General features: G+C 32.3%; 1 protein-coding gene across 1 annotated transcript; it reads right to left on the reverse strand.

The window, feature by feature from the left end:
• Positions 1 to 20,387: 20,387 nt before the first annotated feature.
• Positions 20,388 to 24,458, reverse strand: LRRTM4 (leucine rich repeat transmembrane neuronal 4). The gene is made up of 2 exons (XM_033176722.1): positions 24,312 to 24,458; positions 20,388 to 23,211 (listed from the first exon to the last, which is right to left on the reverse strand). Exons 1-2 carry the CDS (start codon positions 24,456 to 24,458, stop codon positions 21,463 to 21,465), a joined length of 1,896 nt encoding a protein of 631 aa, XP_033032613.1. The 3' UTR covers positions 20,388 to 21,462.
• Positions 24,459 to 25,096: the final 638 nt, after the last annotated feature.

Here is a 25,096-nt window from a genome sequence, read left to right on the forward strand (position 1 = left end):
AGTGTTGCCACCTACACCTAGATTTTTGTGTGTGGGTAAGTTTGTAAGCACACAGTTAATTTTTAAAATAGACATAGGGATCTTCAGGTTATCTATTTCTTTTTGAGTAAATTTTGATAGGTTATATATTTTTAAAATGCGTAAATTACAACTAAGTTATCAAAGTAATCTGCAAAAAGATGTTTATTATATTCTCTTTTAATGAATATATATGCTTTTAATATACTACGCTTTTAATATATTTAGGATTTGTGGTGACCGTACCTCTTTTATTCTTGATATTGGTAATTTGTATATTTGCTCATTTTTTTTGCCAATCGATCTGACTAGAATTTTATCAGTTGTATTGCTTTTCTTAAAGAATCAGCTTTTAGTTTCATTAATTTTCTTTATTGTTTTTCTGCTTTTTATTTTGTTGATTTCAACTGTGAATTTTATTAATTATTTTTCTGTTTACTTTGTGTTTGACTTGCTCTTTTTTTTAGTTTATCAAGGTAGAAGCTAAGGTCATGGATTGGAGATACTTTTTCTTTGTAATATAGGAATATACTGATACAAATTTCCTTTAAGTTCTGGTTGTGGTTTTGCTATTGTTTTATGGGACCCTACAATAAGGATCTTCTTACATATCTCCCTTATGCCACACTTTTCTAGTTTTAAAAATTAAAGAAGACAAATATTAAGTCCATGTCTACATCTATATTCACACACATACCCACTATACTATATACATATATGTGTATGCATGGATACATACAAACATGCATACAAACATATATCTGTGTATATATGGATTGTATATAATTATACATGTATGTAATTATAATATATAATCTTACTTATATAATAGCATATCCAAAAATCATACCAGATATTCTATTCTAGGCTCAAGTTGCTGATACCAGTAGTAGTCACCACCAAAAATTAGTGATATCTGAGTTAGCACAATACAAGCAGAATAACAATATTACAATAATAGCTACCATTTGTTAAGAGCACTCACTATGTGTCAGACTATGTAATGTTCTCTACTATGTGATGTTATGATGTCTTCATATCATCTTATAAAGTCATAAGAGAATCATGATCTTATAGATATAAATACAGATTGGCATAGCTACATAGTCTGCCTGTGACTCACGAGCTAAACATGGCAGAGCTAGTGTTTAAGAACAGGTCTTTTAGACTTCAAAATGTTTCCGAAGAGAGAAGAAGAAAATATTATTTTCTTTTTAATTTCAGTCTCTCCATGTCAGTCTATGGCATTTGTTCAGATTTGTTCAGATTTCATTACCTGTGAGCCTTAAACTCAATTGGAAGAAATCTTTCATCAAGAGTTTAACCATGTCTCTCCCATATAATAGAGGAAAATTCTACCATCCGTGAAAATTGCTTCCTCTAGTAGAGCATGTCATCTAAAAAACTGTCTTTTTAGCGATTGTAGAAAATTACAGAAGTGCCTCTGCCAGACTCCAGATTTTTTCTCTGAGGCTAGTTTCCTCCTGCACATTTTCATTTGGTGTGTTCAAAACCATTTATTTGCTTTTCAGGTTCTCCCTTGAATCTTTGTTTGCAGGGCTCCCATTGTTAAACTGAGTTCAGACACTCTCTTATTAGTATCTCTTCCCTTCCCATACATATGATAGGCAAACAAGCAAAGTAATAGTCCTAAATTCACTGATGCCTAACTAAACATAAATATTCTTGGGCCTAGTGGGTGCTATTTGTATTTCCCAAACCCAATTACTCAGAGACCCTGTGGGATAGTGTATTTTCTCTACCATGTACTTACTTACTCCTAACATTGCTTCACCATATCCAAAATTATTTAAGCCCATAGTATTACTATTTTGGCAACAAATTATGTTTCCCATCCTGTAAGGACTATTATTGTTTTGTCTGCTAACCTGTCAGTCCTTCAAGTTCAACATGGGAAGCGTATCATCCATGTCATCAACAAAATCCTAATGCCACTTTGTTAAATGCCTGAACATAGAAATTCTCTGAATTTAGAAGTTTGTGTCAGTTTACTTTAAGATACCTACAAATCTCTACATAGATTACTCCTTGCTCTCTACATATGACATCCACCTCCTGAAGTTTCAGAATTGCAAGTGAACCTTCCTTGGCTGTAGAAATGTATTTTTAGCCTCTCCAAGACCAGATTTTATGCACTATATTAATAATCCTCAACCATGGGTGATTTTGCTTTTGCTTCCCCACAGGGTTAATGGGCAATATCTGGAGATACTGTTGGTTGTCACGATTGGCATGTGGACACTGATGTTGGTATCTATGAGTAGAGCCCAGGCATTTTTATCACAATGCTCAGGACAGACCTCAGCCCCCACCAATTACCTGGTCCGAAATGTCAATAGTGTAGAACTTGAGAAACCCTTTAATAGATGCTTTCCTACTTCAGGAGTTTTGTTTATTTGTTTGTTTGGTTTTGTCCAGAAATGTGCCAATGGGAAGAAGAACTGCCTTAGCATTTATAAGTCCCTAAGGTTACATTTTCCAGGTCCCAGTTCTCTATGCACTTACCTGACCCTGCCCAGCTACACCAGGTGTCAATCTCGTCTCTGAGATGCAAAGATATTAAGGTATGACAGGAATAAAGAATTCAAAATAAGCTTCATTAGCTCCCTAGTTCTGCAATGATTTTAGTTCCTCACTCTATCTTTGCTAAACCGAAATGAACAACATGTGAATCACAAAGACTGCTGTCAATTATTTGAAGTCCAGAGTCAGTCACTCTAACTAGATGAACCACAAAAAGCTATGACTAAGCCCATTTTATTTGTCCGGCGTAGTGTTAAAATACTGAATGCTTTCACAGACATTATGCAAGCTGTAAGTTTCCGTGGTCCCTGAAAGTTAATAATCTTTATTTATATATGCTGCTTTGTGTACCATCTATGTTACTTACCTCTCCTTCCCTGGAAAGCATATGAGTTTGCCTAGGCTTGATTAAATGCAACCCATGGTCAAATTTAAACAGAGCACTTTCCTAAAAATTTGCCCTTAAAGCACATGGTTACTTTGACTTTCTTGTACTTGTCATTCCAGAAATTATAAGATCTAGTAGAGCCAAATAGGAGATACCAAAGAAAAAAAAGTGATATTTCTTTTTATAGCTTAACATGTCTAATTCTATTTCCCCAGGATAAAGACATTCTCAGTTGAGGATAGCTGCCAGGCCACTTTACTGCAATCTCTTCCTGCAGAAGAGTCTTACTATCAGTTGTAAACAGTCTTCCATCACTTTGAATGCTCCATGTTCTTGGACCGAATGACCCACAGTAATGCTTTTCCTCCTCGGAATTATTGTGGAGGTGAGAGAGGAGAAAGTTGTTAAGCATTCTCACAGCTTCCTAATTAATCAACATTATTTCAGAAGTTTGATTTAAAAAAATGTGAATTTGAACAATGGATGGTGTTCAGGGAATAATGGAAAAAAAATAAAAATGTATTATTTATTGAGTTAAAAAATAGCACAATTGGACTTAATATCTGGCATATTGTTTCTGGTTGTAATAAGTGCATTAAACATACAACCATACAAACAAACATATCTGTATTACAGAAGATCAAAAATCAGAAAATATTTAAAAAGAAAACATATTATGTTCATATTAGAAATAAATCATAAAATAATCTGTAATATATTTAAAAATAAATTTTCTCCTGTATGCATAACATTGTAGTATTCTCCTGCACACTTGACTTATAAATAAAAATCAACATAAGTAAATAGAGCCTTATCATATTTCAAAATGAAAGATTAAGAATTTAAAAGATAATCATTCACTCCAGATTATTTAAAAAAAATAACGCAATTCCAATTAAATGTATCAAAGACACTTTATTAGGGTACTGACATAATAATTCTAAAGTTCATCTCAATATCCTAAACATCTCACTTGTCTACCACTAGAGAATCATTTTAATAAATTAAAAACAAAGAGGTAGATCTTTATTTACTGTAATGAGAAAATGTCCAAGATATATTGAGTGAAACAAATAATTCCAGAAGCATACAAAACAGAATTTAGATCAGTATAGCTAGTATAATATTTTTTGAGAAGAAAATATTCATTCATATAAGTACAGAAAGTATCCAGAGGAAAACAGAACAAAGAGTTAACAATGATTTATTTCTAGAATATGGTTCTGGAGAGGATAAAAGGCAATAGAAGACAAGATAGTGGGAAAGAACCACTCTTATCAATATAATTATATATAATTTTATATATGTATATATATCATTTTATAACTAAATATAAAAACTGGATGAAAATAATACCCCAAATATATTTTTAAACAAGAGTAATTAAACATAATTTAATCTTTTAGATTAAGCAGTATGCCAAAAGCACCAGTAAAATAAAAATTTTAATAGAAGCACAGGTATTTTCATATATATTTGTATATAGATGTATATATAAATGAATTGAAATATCACTATAAATTGTTAATCATTAAGTATATCAGAAATAACATAAGTGCAAACATTCATATATATTTGTATATATAAAAACATATATATGAATACATAGTCCATACGCATAACATATAAATATAATGCATAAAATGTTAATGTATGTATCCATAAGTAACTACTTAATGATTTACAATTTAAATATAAAATTTTGTAGTTGTAATTAAGTGACATGAAATTGGGGAACTAGGTAAAATGCTTGACAATAAAAAGTTAGTTGATTTAATGCAAATAAAAAGCATGAGACTATTAGAAGAAAATAAAGTGAAAAGTTATTTACTATTTTTTTCAGAGAATCTTTGTACCATACAATAAAGACAGAAACAATAAAATAAAATATAGAATAATCTATATATAAATGAAATTAATTTTCTAATCACACAATCAAATCCCACCTAAAATAAATAAAAGCCAAATGGCAAGCTCTGAACAATTTGCAATGTTTATAGAAGCTAAAGGATTAATAAACTACTTAAAACCTATTATAAGTTAATAAAATTATGAACAGGCAAAGAAAATGAACATAAACTACAGAAATTAAAATATACAAATGTCAAATGTAAGAAATTGCATGTGTCACTAGTAATCACACTGAGGGTGAATATTAATAGAACAATAAAATATCATTTGATCTCAATTAGAACAAATCGCTGCAAAAAAATTTAAATGTTGAGATGAGAAAATGAATTGAAATATCACTATAAATTGTTAATCATTAAGTATATCAGAAATGACATAAGTGCTAATATTATCATCCTAAATTTGCTTTTCCTGAAAATACTGAAAACACTACCAAAAGAGAATTGGAACTCATGTAAAATAAATATTATTCACTAACTAAAAATATATGTAGACGAATGCTTACTGTTATATAAAGATGTTTACAAGACAGTAAGCAAAAATGGCAGATTATAAGTAATTTGCTTACATTATTATTTTTGTGTAATAAAATTGCATACACAATTGTTTTAGAAAAAAGATCATAAAAGTTACATAATTTTTTTAAATTTTTGCTCTTACATATTTTATCATTTTTAACATAAACATGTAATAAAATGGCATATCAATGAACAAAAGTATGAGAGAAAAATTTTATATTAAAAAACTGGGCCACACAAAACTCTTTACCATAAAGTTAATCTATAGCGTTGAACTTCAGTGATATAAATTTATAAATATTTTGAAATAAAAATTTATAAAGAAGCTTTTCAAAGAAGATATCTAATTATTTTTAAAAGCCAGAAATTTTTTAAAAAGTAAAATTCGGGAATGTAATTATTTATTCTTTCAGTAAGTATTTATTAAGCTTTTATTGTATATAAGACATGGAGTGAGGCACTGGAATTATAAAGTCCAAAAAAAAAAAGTCATATGTTACCTTCTGCTGGGTAAATTAGATCAAGTAGTATTGGCAGACATTAATCAAATCATTATGAAAAAGAAGGGATTATCTCAACTTGGGTACATCTCAGATGGGTGAGCAAGAATAGAACAAGGTGGTTTGACTATACAAAGATGTCTGCAATGGCTTCCTGAGGAGCTGGTGAATGGGAATTCATTATATGGAGATGAATGGTAATCTAGGGCCAGACTTACATCAAAATATTGTCAAAGGAGGGAGGATGCAAATAAGAGGAAAGCAAAATAAAGCCAGTGCTGAGAGTAGAGTCATCCATGATCGGAGATTGTAGAGCAAAGACAACGTAAAATGAAAATCTGTGAAGGTAGGGCCAGGTCATTCAGGTTTTTTTTTTTTTTAGCTTATATTTTGGTTCTCATTCTATCAACAATAGGACTCCACTAAATTGCTTTAAATAAATAAAGGAGGATGTAACATGATCCACCTTTGTTTTGAAAGCTGCCCCTTACCTGTAGTAGAGAAAGAAATTCAATGGAACAAGAATCGAATTAAGGAGACTAAATAGGACAAAAATTATCACTAGTAAAGATGGAAAGACATGAATGAATTTGAGATATATTTAGGAGGTAAAATCAGTAAGACTCCAAGATAGCTTGCTTATGGAGTATGAGGGTGAGGATGGCTTTAAAGATAATTCCTGAGATTCTGATTTGTCAAAAGGGATAGCTTCATTCACAAAACAAGAAATACCAGGAAGAAAAACATGTGGAGAAAAGATATTGGCTTACTTTTGGAAATTAGTTTAAGATGTCTCAGATATCTGAATTCAGGTGTCAAGTAAGAAGCTGGTATATATTTATACATGTGGGGAACTCAGAGAAGAGGCCAAGCAACAGAGAAATAACATGTTTATTTTATTGAATAGATGGTAGTGTATTCTGTGTGTGTAAATGAGATCAGGAAGAAAGGGAGAGGGAGAGAGAGAGAGAGAGAGAGAGAGAGAGAGAGAGAGAGAGAGAGAGAGAGAGAGAGAGAATATGATGGAATAAGAGAAGACCACAAGGGTGTATCCATAAGAAAAACATAAAACTCGGTAGAGGAATTTTCACTTACAAAGATATGGAAAAGGTGCATGATTAAATGAAAAATGAATGAACCCATGTATAGAAGTCAAGGGAGGAAAACATTCAAAGAAAGAAAAAAGGCCAACTGTTAAATATTATTGAGATATCAAAGTAAAGAAAAGAATTTTTGTTTAAATTATAAAATTTGGTGATAATGAAGTCAGTGGCAACTTAGAGCTGTTTGGATGGCGTAGTGGGCTCTAATGCCACATGATAGTAGGCTGAAGAACTTAGCTATTGATGGGGAAAAGTAGACTGGGGTAGAAGCTTTTGTAAAGATTTTCTATGAAAGGGAAGTATAAGACAGAGCAGTAATGGAGGAGAATTTAAAGTTATAGGAAAATTCTCTCCTCTCTCTCTCTCTCTCTCTCTCTCCCCTCCCCCCCCCCTTTCTTGAGTGGGAATACTCAAGTATGTTTAAAATCCTGTAAAAATGATGTAGATTCAGGTCAGCAAACTCTAACACACAAGCTAAATCCAACCTGCCACCACATTTTGTAAACAGGTTTTACTGGGACACAAATGTACTCATCCTTTACATATTTTCTATAGCTTTTTGTATTATAGTGACAAAGTAGTTATGACATCGACCATATGGCCCATAAAGTCTAAAATATTGTCTGTCTTACTATTTGTAGAAATAGTTTGCTGCCCTCAGATCCAGATCAAATAAATAATTTGATTACATAAAAAAGTGACAGGTAACTGATAAGGTAAAATACCTAATGTCAGAGAGTATTGGATGGAAGAATCATACAGACATTGGCAGTATTATACCCTGGGAAGTAGAACATTGATATAATTTCCTTTAATTTGAAGGTAATTCTACACTAGTTCTTTGAAAAAAGTAAATAAATCTGTAGATCTTTAGCCATTATAAACAAGAATCAATTAATGAAACAGAACTTTAAGGCATTTACAATCTTAGGGAAAAATTACATCTAATGATCTAACAATTTTATTCTGTTTATAAGAATACAGACTCAAGGAGCTAACATCCCTTATTTATAGTTTGTAACGCAGTGGTCTATAGTAATTGAATGAACAAATATATGACTAGAGAAGATGTTTAAGGATAATCATTACATAAACAATTTGCTATACATGCTAAATTTTCAATGAAATGCGGATTTTGTAAGAAACTGTAGTTTAACATTCTGCTTCACAGACATAAAAGAAAAATCTGAATAAAATTTATAATTTTTTCTCAGCATTATATCCAAAAGGGGTTCTACAAAGGCAAATTTTCATGAATATTTTGTATGTTTCAAGAGAAAACAATTTCTATATTATTTCAATGATTTTAGAGCTAGAAAAAGATAAATTATTAAATATAACTTGACTAATAAAGAACATAATATTGAGATCTCTTTTTATTTAAGAGATAATTGTAAATTACAAATCATAATGAGCTCAATATGAGCTGATCTGGAAAAGAATATAATGAAAGAACAACCACAATTTATTCCAGAAATACAAATCACATTTAATATTATGAAATAATATATAAAAAATTCATAAAATCAAAAACCAAAGTATAGGAAAAAAGATATTCCTCACCAAAAAAAAGCTAGAAATTCATTCAATAAATTTAGTGTCTGTCCTAATAATTGTTAATTTTTATAAATGAGACTATATGATAATTGTGATAAATAAGATTTTGCTAAAAAACTGTGTTTTCCTAGTTTAAAAATAGCACTGAGTCCAGTGTTACCACATATTCGTATAGGTACACAATGTATTTTTGTTGAATAAATATATGAAGTGGACCAAAATACAGCAGTCAAATTAAAGTTAGAAACAAAAAAAGTTGCTCCAAATCACCATAGTCATATAATGGCATTCTAGAAGATTTCCTCATCATATGTAGAAGTATAATAAATAAGAAATGTAACTATTTAAAAAGAGAAGATAAACACTTTGTTTTGCAAAATTATTTTTGAACTAAAATTTTAAAAAAATTATTATACTAAAATGAATGGATATATTCAAAATATGGATGCCCATAAATATGGACATAAATACATCAAGCTCTATAACAATACTTTTTATAATATTTCCTTTTGAAAGATGTAGAGATTCAATTATTTCCAAATTGATTCATAGATTCACATAATTCTAGTCAAAATACCAAATACATGCGTTCAGGGAAGAGAGAGAGATGCAAAAACCTCATTTCAAATAGAAATGGTAAAGAAAAAACATGCCAATTCTTTTTTAGTAGATGTGGAATTTAGTGGTTGGAGCAAGAATACTTATTTATAAATTGTAAAATGTATTGTAAACTATAATAGCGTTTGAAAATATGGTTCTTACATTGTAAAAAAGAGTGAATTCTTGAGTGGAATATAGAAAGCACAAAAATGACGTGGATATATTAAAATTTTACATTATTATTAAGTAATACATACAGAGAGAATTATAATGTTTTAGCAGGAAAAAAACTAGTTCTCTATTTTACATGAATACGCTAAAGTATGTTTCAGATAGGTTAAGAATTAAACGTAAAAATAAACCTATAGAGGAAATTATTAAAATATAGTAAATATTTAGCATACACAGGATGAGTAAGACATTTTTAAAGTAAAAGCAATGTAAGAAAACATAATGAATAACGTTATTATTGTTGACCTCAAAGACTGTTTATATTCCACATTTCAAAATAAGAAATCCAATAACACAAAATGCGAAAAAAAGGTTCTACTACACTAACGTCAAACATGTAAACATTACATGCTAAAAAATAACCTGTCAAATTGTTAAAAAAAGAGATAATAAATAATGTTAGGGGTATACGTGGAAGAATGGGAACTCCTACATAATGCATGTGGTAAGATACAAAATATAAAAAGTTATGTTTTTGAGAGAGTAATTTTGGCAATGTGTTAAGTAGATTACATTTTTTATTCTTTCTGGCCTTGTATTTTCTTTTGTAGGAATCTATCAATATGATGAGGTAATTTAAGACATTTTTGTGACAGTGAAATGAACCATCGCAAATGTTCAACAAAAAAGGGAGGCATAAGTAAAAAAATGACACATCTTAGGAATATACTTTCAAAAATTATGTTTTTAAAAACATTCCTATTCATAATAAAATGTAAACTTTAAAGTAATACTATGCAATCATATACATACATTTTCTAATATGAAATTAATTTTCTCTAATAGCCACAGTCACATACCTGTGCATATGATAGAATTTATGTGCCAGAATTTTTAAAGTATTATCTCTGCATAGTGGGACTTGTTGATAATTATTTTGATTATTTTTATAAATAACTTTATGTTTTCAGTATTTTCTTAAAAAGCATTCATTTACTTTGTAACTAGAAAATAATGGAAATTAAAATGTATCATGTTAATCCACAAAATTATACTTGTTCATATATCAGAATAACCTGTATCTTTCTAATTGTTTAGTATAATTAGAGTAGAAATAGTCAAACGTTGTAGGATAAAATCATATATTTGCTTATATAATTAATTATATAATCTGTTTCAATACATTTTTAGTAAAAAAAACTTAGTGAGAAAGAGAATGAATGCCATCTTCTTTCTAGCCCAAGGATTCCTTGTCAATCTTCATGTTTTGTTGGAGAATCATATACACATTCCAAAGGAAGACGTTATACCAAAGGTAAAGGGGCAACACATTGGAATGCTGATTTTAAATCATCTCTTATCCTCCAGTTATTTGGGAAAAGCCACACTGTGAGTTGTCAGAGAACCAAAGAGATTATGATTTGCAAAAGTTAAAAATTTATATTTAAATTTTAAATTCCCTTACCTCTCAAGTTGCAAGATTGACATCTAAGCAACATTTCTCAGAAATTAAAAAAAAAGAAAAAAGAAAAGAAATTCTAATTAGAACACTACACGCCATGTCCCAAAGGTGAGAGAGGAAAAAGTGGTTGAGAATATTTGTTCTCTGTGGTTCAGAAGTTACAGAGCAAACAGCTACTATCAAATTGGAATCCCTAAATGCAATGAACAAAATGGAATTCCAGAGTGGCATGGACCTGCTATCAGAACTTAATCACCAAAGACAAGGTGAGCATGGTTACCATGATGATAGCAAAGTCAAAGCAGTGATCAGAATACCTTGACTCAAAAAAGATCTATGATGCTGACTAGTGGATCATGGTGTCCCTAGAAGAGAGGTATGTAGAAATCCATTAAATTCGTACTTGATCTGCATAAGTGGAAGAGTTCTAGCTCAAGTGAACAGAAGTCTAATTTGAATCACCAAGAGTCATGATCCCATAATCAATTCCCAGACTTGAGTCAGTTTACAGACCCAGAATCCACTGAATGAAAAGGCAGACAGTCCCCTTGAGGAAAGACCCTGCTATACTATGAAAAATGTATGCTGTTAAACTTTCCCCCAGCCTTCTCCACCGAGATCTATAACTATTTTCTAAGGTGACTGTGTATTGGGGAATGTGAAGTAATCAGACTTTTTGGGGATTACTCCACACAAACCCTGAAGTGACATTAATTTCTTGAAGATCCAAAACATCCCTGTGATCCTCCAGTCAGAGTAAGGGCTCGTGGAGGACAACTGATTAATGCCATTTTAACTCGGATCCATCTCACAGGGAGAACCCAAACCATGTTATTTCCCTAGTTCTATAGTACATAATCAAAATAGATATACTCAACAACTGGCAGAATCCCCTCATTGGAATAATTATGCTTTACCAATCATAAAGAAAATCATTTGTTTCCTCAAGCAAATGTAACATTACTATTTTGTCTTTATGGGGTTTGTTTGTGGGTTTTTTTTTTTTTTTTTTTTGTCAGTGGTGCCCTCTCTTACTTCATAGCACACAATCATATCATGAGAAATATTCCACTGAAAAACTTAGAAAGAAATGTGATTCCGTTTAAAATATATTTCACTATGGGGACAATAATAAGAATGATGAAATACATATTTCTACAAATATAAGAGCTTATACTTAACCAATATAAATACTTATATATAAATTATTAAATTATATATAACACACATATATATGCCCTAGAGCCATATCAATTCTTTAAATCACTTACTAATAACTTCTGAATTCAAAAGGAATATTTAATGTATTGCTGAAAACTCCCACTTGTCATGTGTGATGCATAAACATCTGGGGAATGAAAAACTGTTTCCAAAGCTGGCCACAGTGGCTCACACCTGTAATCCCAGCACTTTGGGAAGCCAGGGTGGGCAGATCGCCTGAGGTCAGGAGTTCAAGACCAGCCTGGCCAACATGGTGAAACCCTGTCTCTACTAAAAATACAAAAACTAGCCAGGCATGGTAGCACATGCCTGGAATCCCAGCTACTCAGGAGGCTGAGGCAGGAGAATCGCTTGAACCCGGGAGGTGGAGATTTCAGTGAGCTGAGATGGCACAATTGCAGTCTAGCCTGGGCAACAGAGTGAGACTCTGTATCAAAAAAAAAAAAAAAAAAGCCAAAAAACAAACAAACAAACTGTTCTGCTTATTAAAATGAACTGAAGTATGATATCTGATAAGATCGGGAATTTATAAATTGTTTCTCTAACTCCTTTCTTCTTTAGACATAGTAACAACAAAAGAATTATAAATGCTGCTTTCTTTGCAAGGTGAATAAAATGTTCGGTCAAGGGAGTATTTTACAAATCTTGGGGTATTATTAAATATTGCCAGCTCTGGTACCCAAACTAAATTACAGCTCAGACAAGGGACAGAAAGGTCATGTTTATTATTCACTTTAGTAAAAATGTAACCACAACACTTGTTTCTACATCAGGGAGTATTATAACCATCATTGTAACTAATAATAACAATGAAAATAATACAGCTACATTGTATTTTGCATTTTTCAGTAAACAGTAGGGCTTATGGTTAATAATCATTCATATTTACACTGAAGCTTTTTATGGCGGAGTTCAGAGTGGTTTTTGAATAGTACCTCATTAATCATTTCAACAAGTTACTTGGAAAGTTATTATCCTACTTCAATAGATGAAAAAATTATATCACAGAAAGGTCAGATATATATTTACTTGTCCAATATTAAAGAAGTGAGTCCACTTCAAATCTAAGACCTCTTTTTCACCCCTTGATCTAACCACTGGACCAAGGCAATATTTGTCCATGTTGTGGTTTGACCATCAACCTAAAGTACTTCAAGGTTGACCTCTCTGCTATTACTTTTACAGAGTTATAAACAGGGAAGAAAATATCATTTTTTCATCTATGGTGACCATACTAAAAAAGACTCAAACCTAATTAATGTGTATTTCCATTGTTTCTTTAAGTCTTATTAGGAACAATTGACAAAAGTGGTATCAATTTACGACTGTAAATATCAAAGCAGTTAATAGTGAAATGAATGCATCATGATGAAATTTATGATGAAACAAACAAACATATTTTTAAGGTGTCATTTGAAAATAAATGTATTTAATATGAGTTAGTGAAAGGAAACAAGGAATCAACTTTTAATAATTTAACACCTCAAATATTTAGATCTTCAAGAGCAAGTGAAAGAATGTATGTTTCAGTTAATGTGGCTTGAGGAAGGAGGGAAGAATTGAAATGCAAATTTAGAATTTATACCCAAAGACTGTTTCTATTTGTCTCAATAAAATCATCACAATTTTAAGGCTTTACCTAATGACATTTTATTTTAAGAGAAGGCAACTAAACAACAATTGTTATGCTTTGAAAGTGAAAAATATACAGTGAATACGAATTAAGTAGCACTGTGCTTTCAAAATAAAAGAACATTTGCAGGCATTTTTTTCTATATTTTTTTCTACTCCAAAATTACTGTCTATGTAATTTTGCTTTAAGTTTAAAAATTTAGCCCAAATAGAATCAAATCATAACTCTATATATTCCTATTTTGAAGCATATATTGCTTATTTAGATCCTAAAAATATAGTGAATTCTCTTAAACAACCCATCCATGTTTATTTAGTTTGTCTGCTTTGTTAAAAATTTATTCATTTTTTGGTTTTAAATCAATGATATTTGAAGACCTGACCCATTAAAATGTAAGTAAAAGTAAAAATTATGTGTCATAAGTTTTGACATTATAGTTACCCTACACCTGACCACTGTATTTTAAAACCTGCAGTCAAAATGTTTACTATACCTTAATTACTTCTGCTAGAAGAACTTGTGTTTAAAAAAAAAATGGAAAAAGTGATTCTTCTTGCTAGATTGTATTTTTCCACTTTTCTCTGAGGTCTGCATTCAGTAAACAAAGAGATGAAAAACTAGGTAAAGAAGACAACATACCTTACAAGTTATGGTGTGTGGACATCCCAAAATTTAGAAAACAGTCATACCAAATTGAGGCAATGAGAGAGGAAATAAAAAATTTCTGTCATTAAATTTCTTTTTATGTATCTTCCACAAATATTTAATTTTGAGACAATTCATATAAACTGGATAAGTTAGTACAGAACTGTGTTTATTAAAAAGCAATTGTGTGTATTCAAAAGCAATACCATCTGTATTCAATATCCATATTAATATCTTAGAAATATTTATAAAAGATACATGAGTGTTTAATTGTATATAGCTGTTTAAATGAAATATTTCAAAGTTACTTTGATATTTATATTTTATTTCATTAATATAACATTAAACTATTAGTATATTTTATTTCCATGTACAAACAATAATGTTAAGTGCCATAACCTTATTGAGTTATATATTTGCTCATATGCATTTATTTTAAGCACATTTGCTAACTTATTTTAAGCAAGTTTGCTAACTTATTTTAAGCAAATACATAATAAGGTTATGGTATTTATTATTATTGTTGTATATGGAAATAAAATATACTAATAGTTTAATGTTTGTGTTCAGGGTTTTCCTTTTAATCATGCTTCCTCATATTTTTTTTCTGAATTTCTTACATTTTCACCATTTTTAAATATTTTATTAATATGTATCAGCTTTGCTGTCATTTCATTCCCCAAACTTATGTTTGCAATATTATAATGTATAGATTTGACTTAAGGACAAACTTTATGACATTAAATCAAATGACTTTGCTATCATTTCATTCCCCAAACTTAAGTTTACAAAACTTATGTAAGTATAAATTTAAGGTCTTACCTTTCATATATTTTTATTTGTAAGTTTTAGAGACAGCCACTAAGTTTTGCCCAGGTTGGAGCACAGAGGCTATTCATAGGCTCAAACACTGCTCAGGACAACCTAGAACTTTTGGCCTTAAGCAATCTTACTACCTTAGCCTCACAAGTAACTAGGACTATAGGTGTACCATATTACCTGGCCTCCCTTGTAAAGGACTAATTTTCCGTGGTTATGTTTGTTTAGACTTTAATTTCTCTTGACAGTGAAAGCATTATTTTTAAACTCTTTAGCAGGAGTTTAAATACAGTCTTGGAACTTATCTAGTAGCTTCTAGCAGATGTTTATTTAAAAAACCAATCGTTTGATACCTTAGGAAATATTGTGCTTTTTTTCTCAACCTTTCCTACCTTACAGTTACAATTTGAATGGCTTATGGAGTGCATGAGAAAAATAGTCCTGTAATTTCTTTTTCCTTTCATGAATATTGAGATTTTATTAAACGGACTCAGTGAATGATGGTTCTTCTGGTACTATAAAAAGCAATTTTAATTTTTAAAATAATTCAATATCACTTCATGCTTTTCCCTGATCAAAAGACATACTAGTTTTTCAAAACTCTCAGTGTCTAGTGATATACAGGTTACTTCTGCTTCGCTTTGATTTAGTGAATCATGAAACTCTAGAGACATGAAAATTCAGATGAGTCACCAAATCCCCAGTGAAAATGTTACTGAGCAACTCCTAAAGCATAAAACTATCTCTAAATGCAATTCCCGAGAAGAACTAGGGATGATTACATTTTATAAACACAGAAAGGTCTCAAGAAATTCTGGCATCCTGTGGATATTATTGGGGTGTGTGAAAAGCTACACATTCCTAAGACCACAGACTTCTCAGCTTGGAGTCTGAGAGAGCGATCATTTATTAAAACCTTGTCGGCGAGATGCTAATACAAACTAATTCCAGAAAAAAAAAAGGGGGGGGTCATTTATTGTCAGTTTAAAATCTTTCCTAAATTAGCTATGTCGGTCTTTTTTTTTGGCAGCTGTAACTCTTCACCACTACCATTTGTGAATTCTAATGAAAACTCTATTCACAAATAGACTTTAATTGGACCTAATTCAGACAATCGATTTTTTAAAAAAGCTGACAGTTTTAAGTGCTTTCAAAATATCTAGTTACTTAGCAGAATTTCAAAGACATATGTGTGTGGGAGTGTGCACTCATGTGTTCACGTGTTTGTATGTGTGGGTTTTCCCCTCAAGCATAAAGAAATTGTGTGGCTGCTCACCTGGGCACCCCAGTTTTTAGTAACTCAAGAAGCTCTTTCTTTTCTCATTGACAAATGAAAGCAGCTCAGTCTTTTTCTCCATAGCTCATCCTGCTTTTTTAGTTCTGAGAATGACCATTGAGATTTTACAAATTTTATGCTAATGTGAGAATTGCTTTGTGTTGGGAAACACTGCGCCAGCTGAGTCACTCGTTTGAGCGATGCATCACAGAGAAATGAAGTGATAAGGGTAAAGTAACACACAAAACGGCAATATGTAGTATAAATACAGACTTGACTGGATGTTATATTTTGTTTTTTAAAAAAGAATTTTAGACTACAGAGATGTAAGATACTTATAATTTATATTTTGCTTATTTATTTATTTTGAGATGGAGTCTTGCTCTGTCGCCCAGGCAGCAGTGCAGTAGTGTGATCTTGCACTGCATCCTCCACCTCCTGGGTTCAAGTAATTCTCTTGCCTCAACCTCCCTATTTACTGGGATTGTAGGCATGCATCACCATGACCAGCTAATTTTTGTTATTTTCAGTAGAGACAGGTTTTCACCATGTTGGCCAGACTGGTCTCAAACTCTTGACCTCAAGTAATCCACCCTCCTTGGCCTCCCAAAGTACTGGGATTACAGGCACGAGCCACCGCGCCTGACGATACTTAAAATTTTTAGATATGATAATACATTTACCTTAAGGACCATATTCCTAACTAAAAAAAATCTTGGTAATTTTGACCTCAAATTTTTGTTACTAATAATTTGAATTGTAGTAACAAAATTTAATTAATTTTGATGGACATTAATTCTGATGGAAAAATGTTTATATTCTGTCTCTCAATACACACACACACAAACACATACATATATACAGACATACATACATGGGTAAACTCATATACAAACATACACACATTCTATTTAATATACAAATACAGTTTCAATTATAACATTGTATCATGACACAGTTGTAGTCAGCCATCTAAATAGTTTGTTTTCTATAGCTTTATGTTGATAAACCGTTAATTAAACTTAAGGTAACTGGGTCTGTTTTCCTTAGAATCGTCTTTGTACATACATTTCGCTTAGTAGTCCTTGGAAATTCACTTAGCACACTGCAAAATATCAAATATCTAACGTGTGAGAAGAAGTTAATGGTCTACTCTATGCCAATTGTTTGAACCTGACCTAACATAGTCAATAAATATAAGTTGTTAGAAATGGTTTATACCACCCTCTGCATAACAGTGAAAGAAATTATATAACCCGAACTGAAAACCAGTATTTTTTTTTTAATTTTGCTCAATTTTGAAGAAAGTAACGAAAATATTAAATATTTGGAAAATATACGCCTAAAATGTCACCTTTACTGCTATTTTCCTAATAGCAGCACTGTTAGCACTATGGGATCATTAAAGTTTATATTTCAATTACTTAACTATTGAAACATTTTGGATGGAGAGTCTCTTTAGAGACTACATTCATTCATTGTAAGTTTTTACCAATTTAATTTTTTTAAATGTACAAACCACACTACAAATGTTCTTTCTTGTCCTGTATTCACATTGTCTAATATATAAAGGCCCTTGTTATTTTCAGTTGATGAAACAAATTCTAGAAGAACTAGAAATTCAAAACTTTGTTCTTTAAAATTTCGAAGGGAAAATTTGATATGCAGAATGAAGCAACTTTATAGCCCTGATCATATTTTTTAAGGAGATAACATTATGCCAAGCTACACAAGCTATTTTTAAAGGTAAATATTTGCATTTTATCTATTTATAGTAACACCTTACAGTTTTAGGAAAAGCTGTATCATTTTGGCTTTAAATTCTCTTTTCTGAGTACATATTGAGGACAAAGTGAATGATTCAGTTCAACCAAGCACACTGATCCATTCAAAGTATGATGATTGAGATGTATGTATCCCTTATACTTGTGCTATATGTCATATTAATTACTCATAACTATCTATTCTATTTCTCTTTTATAGATATGAACAATTATTACTGCCCAAATTATTAAAATATTATCCCTCATTTTATCAGTATGGTATGTGCACATGGACTTTTCAGAATTAAAAGTTGCAAAACATAGAGACAAAATTATTTAATTTGAAAATTGCATGCTATATTTGTATGGAAGTTCACAAACACCAATCTAATCAATAATCTCAATTGAAAAAAAAATCCTCTCAAAAAAAAACAAACAAAATGGATCTTGTAACCATATTTAGGTAATAGTAACTGAATATAAAGTTAGGTAGAAAGTAGAATTTTAAATTTAATGCAATTTTTATTTCTTCAAGGCACTATCTTAGAAAATTAGCATTTGGTGCTAAGTTTCCCAATTAAATATTTATGGCTTTATTGGGTAGAGTTTGGTGTTTTGAATATTTTTTTAAAAAAACCTACCTCACAAAAATGTCTTATAAATATATTAATGGTTCTCTGCTAAACTAGTGATATATGAGACTTATGAAACAATGCCAGGTTAAAATTCAGCATACTTCTACTATTCCAAAAACATTGTAAACTTAGGCAAATCACTGCCTTCTCTTGACTCTGTTTTGTAGAGAAATTTTGTCCAAAGGAATATTTCTCAATAGGAGAAATTTTACTCTGAGTGACAAAGAAGCAGGAAGTAATTAGGACTTTCTGTATAACAATTTCTAAGAGTTTGCTTTTCCTCATTGTTTGTATCTACCTATAACTGTAATACAGTAAACATTCTGTCCAAAAATGGGGTGACCCCTGCAATGTTCGTTTTTGTATGTTTTTGTTTTAAAACAAGCTGAAATTCATTTAAATGTAGTTTTATAGCACCCCCCCCCATCCTAAATGGACATATGATCTTAAATGTAGAGCCTTCTAATTTCCATGTTTTAGGCCACAGGAAGTTTGAGCTACTTCAGTAAGGATTCCATTTTGACTCAACAGAATTATTACAATATTTAATTACATTCTTCATTATTTAATGCCTTAACAACACATTCATTTCCAACAATACTAGTGCAATTTCATGACATTAAATGTCAATCTATATAACACATACAATATCAAAATGTGTTTTTAAACACATGTTTTAATTAAATGAACCATCTTTTAAATTTGTTTCTATCATGGTAATGCCTAGGGTTTTTGATGCAATAATCTGTGAAACTTAAGATCTCTGGAAAAGTTTTAGAACCCCGGTTCTCAAGTCCTGGTTCTTTAAGAATGCTTCTTTCTTCTTGGTGATTCTTAAAAATAAAAATCAGCATTCTACTCCAAAAGTCAAGAGAAAATGAATTAATGCATCTAGATTTTTCTTTTCTTTTTATGTTACCAGCCTTTAAGAGGATCACAAAATATAAGGAGAACCCAGAATAAAATATGATGAACTTGTGTTACTAATATTCAAGTATATTGTATAATTGTGGGCCTGCAATAAAAACATCAAGCCTTGTTAGACTTTTATAGAAAATCTTTTATTCTCTTTAATTTTTAAGGGCAATTGCTTATACAGTTTCCTTTTAGGAATTTATTATCTGGGATTACTTCTCTTATTTTCAATGACACACAAAAAAGGTGAAAATGAACTCTTTGAAGAACAGTTCAATAGTCCAAATTGTACTGAGTTAGAGATTATTTCAAATTCAGTTCTTTGTCTGAAAACATTTTCATTAGCATTTGCAGTTAGGACTATGGAAAAATTGGAGTATACACTATCAAAGAGCAAATTATATTTTCCAACTGTTAACTAGCATTAGAAAGGGCAACATCTTTAAGTACTCATTAAAACTGTCTTTTGAAAGAGTAATCATCTAAAATCAGATACTAAAACATTATATTTCCAGACTTTAACCTCTCTTCACTAGTTTCTTCCAGCAACAAGGCCTTGGTAGTCAGTCTTTGCACATACTGATCAACTTTACCAAGAAAAGAACAATTTACATCCTGTATTATTTATTGACAAGTTTGAAATTTGTGACTATGTGTCTACTCATTAACATGTTCCTGTAAGTGATCTTTAAAATTAAATAATCAGAAACCGGGTCCAAATTTATTCTTATAAAAACAAAAATAATATAACATGGAAGGTACGCCTTTATTTGAGGCTGTTACAGAAAGGGAGAATACCCAGAACTCAAACCTCTCTCCTTTTATTTATGAATATTTGTATCACTCACTTCTGAATAAGTTTAACAAGAATACATATCATTTCTTTTGGGGATGACAGCAATACTGACAAACGGTCCTTGCTATGACTGCCATTTTGTTATTGCTAAATCATCCACAAAATTGTGACCTGATTTTAGTTACCAGGGACAAAGCCAAAGCATGGAATTAGGTTTCATTCTGATTAAACACAAATAGCCAGTGCATAAAAACCTTTTAAATCAGATCTATAACCCAGTAATTAAAAAACAAAACAAAACAAAACAAAAAGGAAGGAAGAAAAAGTAAGGAAAGGAAAGAGTGAAAGAAAGTAGGAAAGAAGGAAAAAAAAATAAAAGACACCTTAGGAGCCTGATACACAGTAGGCCTCTGACATTCTCTATGCTGGTATAATAACTAAATGGCAAGTAACACGGGTGTGAGATCCCTGTTGCATGCTTTCATTCAAACTAAAAATTTACAACAAAATCAACCCTTGGGAAAATTGCTCTTTGGTTTAAATCTTCATTACCTTCTGGAATTTTGGTAAACTCACTTTATTTTTAAATTAAGCTGGCCCCTCTTCTTTACTCCATTACAAAAGTCAAACACCAAGAACCAGACAGAAATTTCAGAACGAAAAGAGTTTTGTTTGTATGTGTGTTTTTAAGTCCAACCCCTGTATACAAATTGTTAAAAAGCAGATGTTTTAACATAGTGCTTTATTCCAACTTATCCTTGAATGAACTTCCTTCAAGTTTCAACCATTAAAAAAAAAAAAAAAAAAAAAAAAAAAAAAAGCAGTCAATTTCCTGGTGGTTGTAATTTAATTAAGTAACCTTTCATACTGAGCAAAACCCAAAAGCAAAAGGGTCATTAATCTTTCTAGTGATTAGAGACACCTCTAGGGCTTCAAACATTTACCTCTCCTTCCCCGCAGTAGAAATGCTTTTAGGAGGATCATGGTTCATACCTCACATTCCCTGGAGCCAGAGATGGTATATGTGCAGGGCCCAGATCCATTAACCGATATATCCATGGTCTCAGAGTTTGTAGGCTTGTAGTCCACATAATACTCCTGTAAAGGGGAATTCATTTGTCTTTCAGACTCTCTGGCCTTTTTCCGCCGCCTCTTCATAAGAGAGTGTTGCTGGAGTTGTTTCATGCTGGCTGGGTAGCGTTTCCAAGACACATAGATCACCAAGAGGATCATGGCCACTGACAGAAAGAGAGCCACACTCCCTGCAATAATTTTGTGAAATGAAACATGCTCATACTCTTGCTCTGTGCCAGGAATCTGAAACCCTGGGGAAGGGCTTGGTGTTTCAAAGGTGGGTTGGGGGACGTCAGGTTTGAAGATGGTAGGTTTAGGGATAATCAGAGGTTTCTGGGGAGTTTGGGGCACCAGGTGTGATCTTTCTGTGTTGACCACCTGGACTTCAGAACAGATATTGTATGTTTCCACTGCATCACTAACCTTTTCACCCTGGATGTGCTTAGGTCCTGCACATATCATGGTGCTTTCCTTATTTCCTTTGAAATTCTTAAGCCAATAAAATAAAGGACAAATGCTCCGACTGCATTCCCACATATTTCCAGACAAGGTGATGGATATTAATGATATCCACGCATTGACAGTTTCCTGTGAGATGTTGGTGAGCTTGTTGGAATCCAAATTCAATTTTTGTAAATTGGGGAGGCATTTAAATGTGCCCGGCTCAATTCCTTGGATGTCATTCCCTGATAAATCCAAGTTGTGTAAGGAACTCCAAGTCCATGTCAAACCTTGGCTAATGGAGCGAATCCTGTTCCATTGTAAGTAAATTGAGCGGAGGTTGAAGAGACGTGGAAAATGAGCAAAGTTGATCTTGGAAAACTGGTTGTGCTCCAAGTGGAGTTCCTTTAACTTCAAGAGGCCAGCAAATGCATTTCGGGACAAGCTGCGAAGACGATTGTAACCCAAATCCAAAAAATCAAGATTCCGACAGTCTTGAAAAACTCTTATGGGTACAGTCTTTAGTGAGTTAGATCTCAAATGCAAAATGATGAGTTTCCGAAGGCCTTTAAATTGTTCAGATTGCAATGTCTGAAGCTTATTGTAGGAGAGGTCCAGATTGCGGAGATTGGGAACTGGGTGAAATGTTTTATTGTGCAGATAAGTAATTTTGTTGGAGCTTAGAATTAATTCTTTCAGTCTACGGATCCCTTGAAATGCATCTTCATCCACTGAGCTAATGTAATTATGGTCAAGATAAAGCCATATAAGCTGGTTAAGGCCGGCAAACTGATTGGATTTGAGCTTCTGAATGCTGTTGAACCTTAATGATAAGCCTTGTGACCCTCCAGAAATGTTCTCTGGGATATCTGCGAAAGCATGAGACTCACAGTACACAATTTTGCCATCACATCTGCAGTTCTTTGGGCAAGCTCTCTGAGCCCCCGTGAGCATAACAAGCAGCAGTGTAGGAAGTAGCACCAGCACCACACTCATGCCTTTCAGCTGCGTAATTAAATGGAAACCTACGATATTAAAAAAAAGACAGATGCACATTGTGAAGCTATTAAAATAAATCACCGCCGGTTTACCAATAACAGGGGCATTTCCTCTACTGTAGGAATGGGACAGTTGATTTAAGGAAAATGCATTAACATTTCGAGCATTATTTTCTTCAGTGTTGCATGTTTGCTGCTTAGGTTTCACTTTTTCTTCCTTGATCTTCAAATCACCACAGTCCCATAGAACTAAGAAAAGCCTTTTTGAGTTTCAGGAGTTCCTATTTATTTCAACATTGAAAAGCACAGAGCCTTTCTCACCACTGAATGCTGACATTTTAATAACAATAATATTTGGCTAGCCACTGTATTGAATGACAGTACCAAAAGGAAGTGTACGATGTACTCTGGTAAGGTCAAAAATGTGACATAGTAAACCTGGTACCTGTACGTCTTTCCTAGTTGAGCAAACAGTCTGTGATTTGGCAAAAGAGCTTCAGTAAGCTGTCAAGGTAACCCAAGTTTGCCCTGCCTGAATCGTGTACTTATTGTATAATAGGATCGCAATGTGTGAGCTCTGGAAAAACAGCATTGAGACTAGTATAGGCAGCCAATGAAGCATTGGATGAAGACAAATAACAGTACGAGGTGCTCTCAAGTTGTTAATAAGCATAGATTATTGCATACTGTGGCTCCCTGCCCAATGATACAGGAGCTAAGACATCTAAATACTCATAACAGAGAACACTCCAAAGTTAAGACTGTCAAAATTCTTATCAAGTATTTGCAAAAAAAGCAAAAAATATTGTGTAGTGTTACTTTGTCATTATTTTAAACAGAGTTGCTTTTGCAAATTCGAAGGATAAACAAGGAAAGAAGCAGCCAACTACTGTTTTTCTCCACATCACCCTGATCTCTGCTCAATTCTCACTGACTTTTTTCTCCCCAACCTCAATTAACTTCAGAAAGCCTGCAAAGTTATAATCTATTGGCACTTACACTGCATTTCCAAGTCATTGCATGTTAAGGGACTTCTTTCCTCTATCAACAGTAGATTTATTATTTCTTAATGGAGAGTAAAAAAAGAAACAACTACCATGTGTTGCAGTTTCTTTTTTTTTCCTTAAATTTTTAAAATTTTAACCAAGAGGCAATCAACCAAATCCCTGATCTAAAACCCATCCTTCTTCTCAGTTAAGTTTTTTTTTTTTTTTTAATTTAAAACCTGATCTTGCTGTCTGTCCTCTTGCCAGCTACAGACTCATTGAAATACATTCCAGCTCTTCCAGACAGGAGAAAGGGGGGGAAAAAAGCCAGTCACACTTGAAAAAATAAGACTGGCAAATGACTGCTGGAAATTCGGAAGCTGTGTTCAGAATCCAGCTTCAAAGATAAAACAAGCCCTTGTGCAACCTCTGATAAAGTAAGGACCCCACCCCTACACACACGCAGCAAAGTGTTAATAGTCATCGTGACAGCTACCAGAAACATAAGCCTCGTTAATATTATCAAGAAATAGAAGCAAACACAATATTTATCTCATGCTCAATTCCCAAGCTGTGGATGCGCAGACAGCAGAGACAGTCTTAAAGATATTTCTCTAGAGTCTGTTTAAGTTCGTGTTGTGCATTTACAGATTAAAAAAAAAAACACTGCAAAAAGGAAAATGATCTAAAAATATAATAGCAAGTATAGTGAATCAACTGGCAAACTCAAAGGCTGCTGCTCTTTGCCTGTTTCCCGTCTTTTATCTGCTAATGCCACGACTGAGGATAGGAAGCCAAGAGGATCAGCTTTGCTCAGAAGGAAACAACAAAAGTTCACTTACCCATCCTTTGTCATCCAAAAACGTTTCCCCCCTCTCTCAGCTTTCTTCTTATTTGGTCTCTTGTGCAGAAACCACCACCACCTTCATGACACAGTGCGGCTGTCATTCACACCATTCTGATCCCGCATGTGAGCTAGTAGCCCCATACAAACTTCCCCGAGAGGACAGGCAAAAAAAAAAAAAAAAAAAAAAATACATATATATACATATATATATATAAAAATCAGCACAGGGTGGGATGGTGGGGGGGCAGGGAAAAGGAAGCCGTTGGGGGAATAGA

The sequence above is a fragment of the Trachypithecus francoisi genome, unplaced genomic scaffold (assembly GCF_009764315.1).
Source record: "Trachypithecus francoisi isolate TF-2019V2 unplaced genomic scaffold, Tfra_2.0 Lachesis_group17, whole genome shotgun sequence".
Lineage (NCBI taxonomy): Eukaryota > Metazoa > Chordata > Mammalia > Primates > Cercopithecidae > Trachypithecus > Trachypithecus francoisi.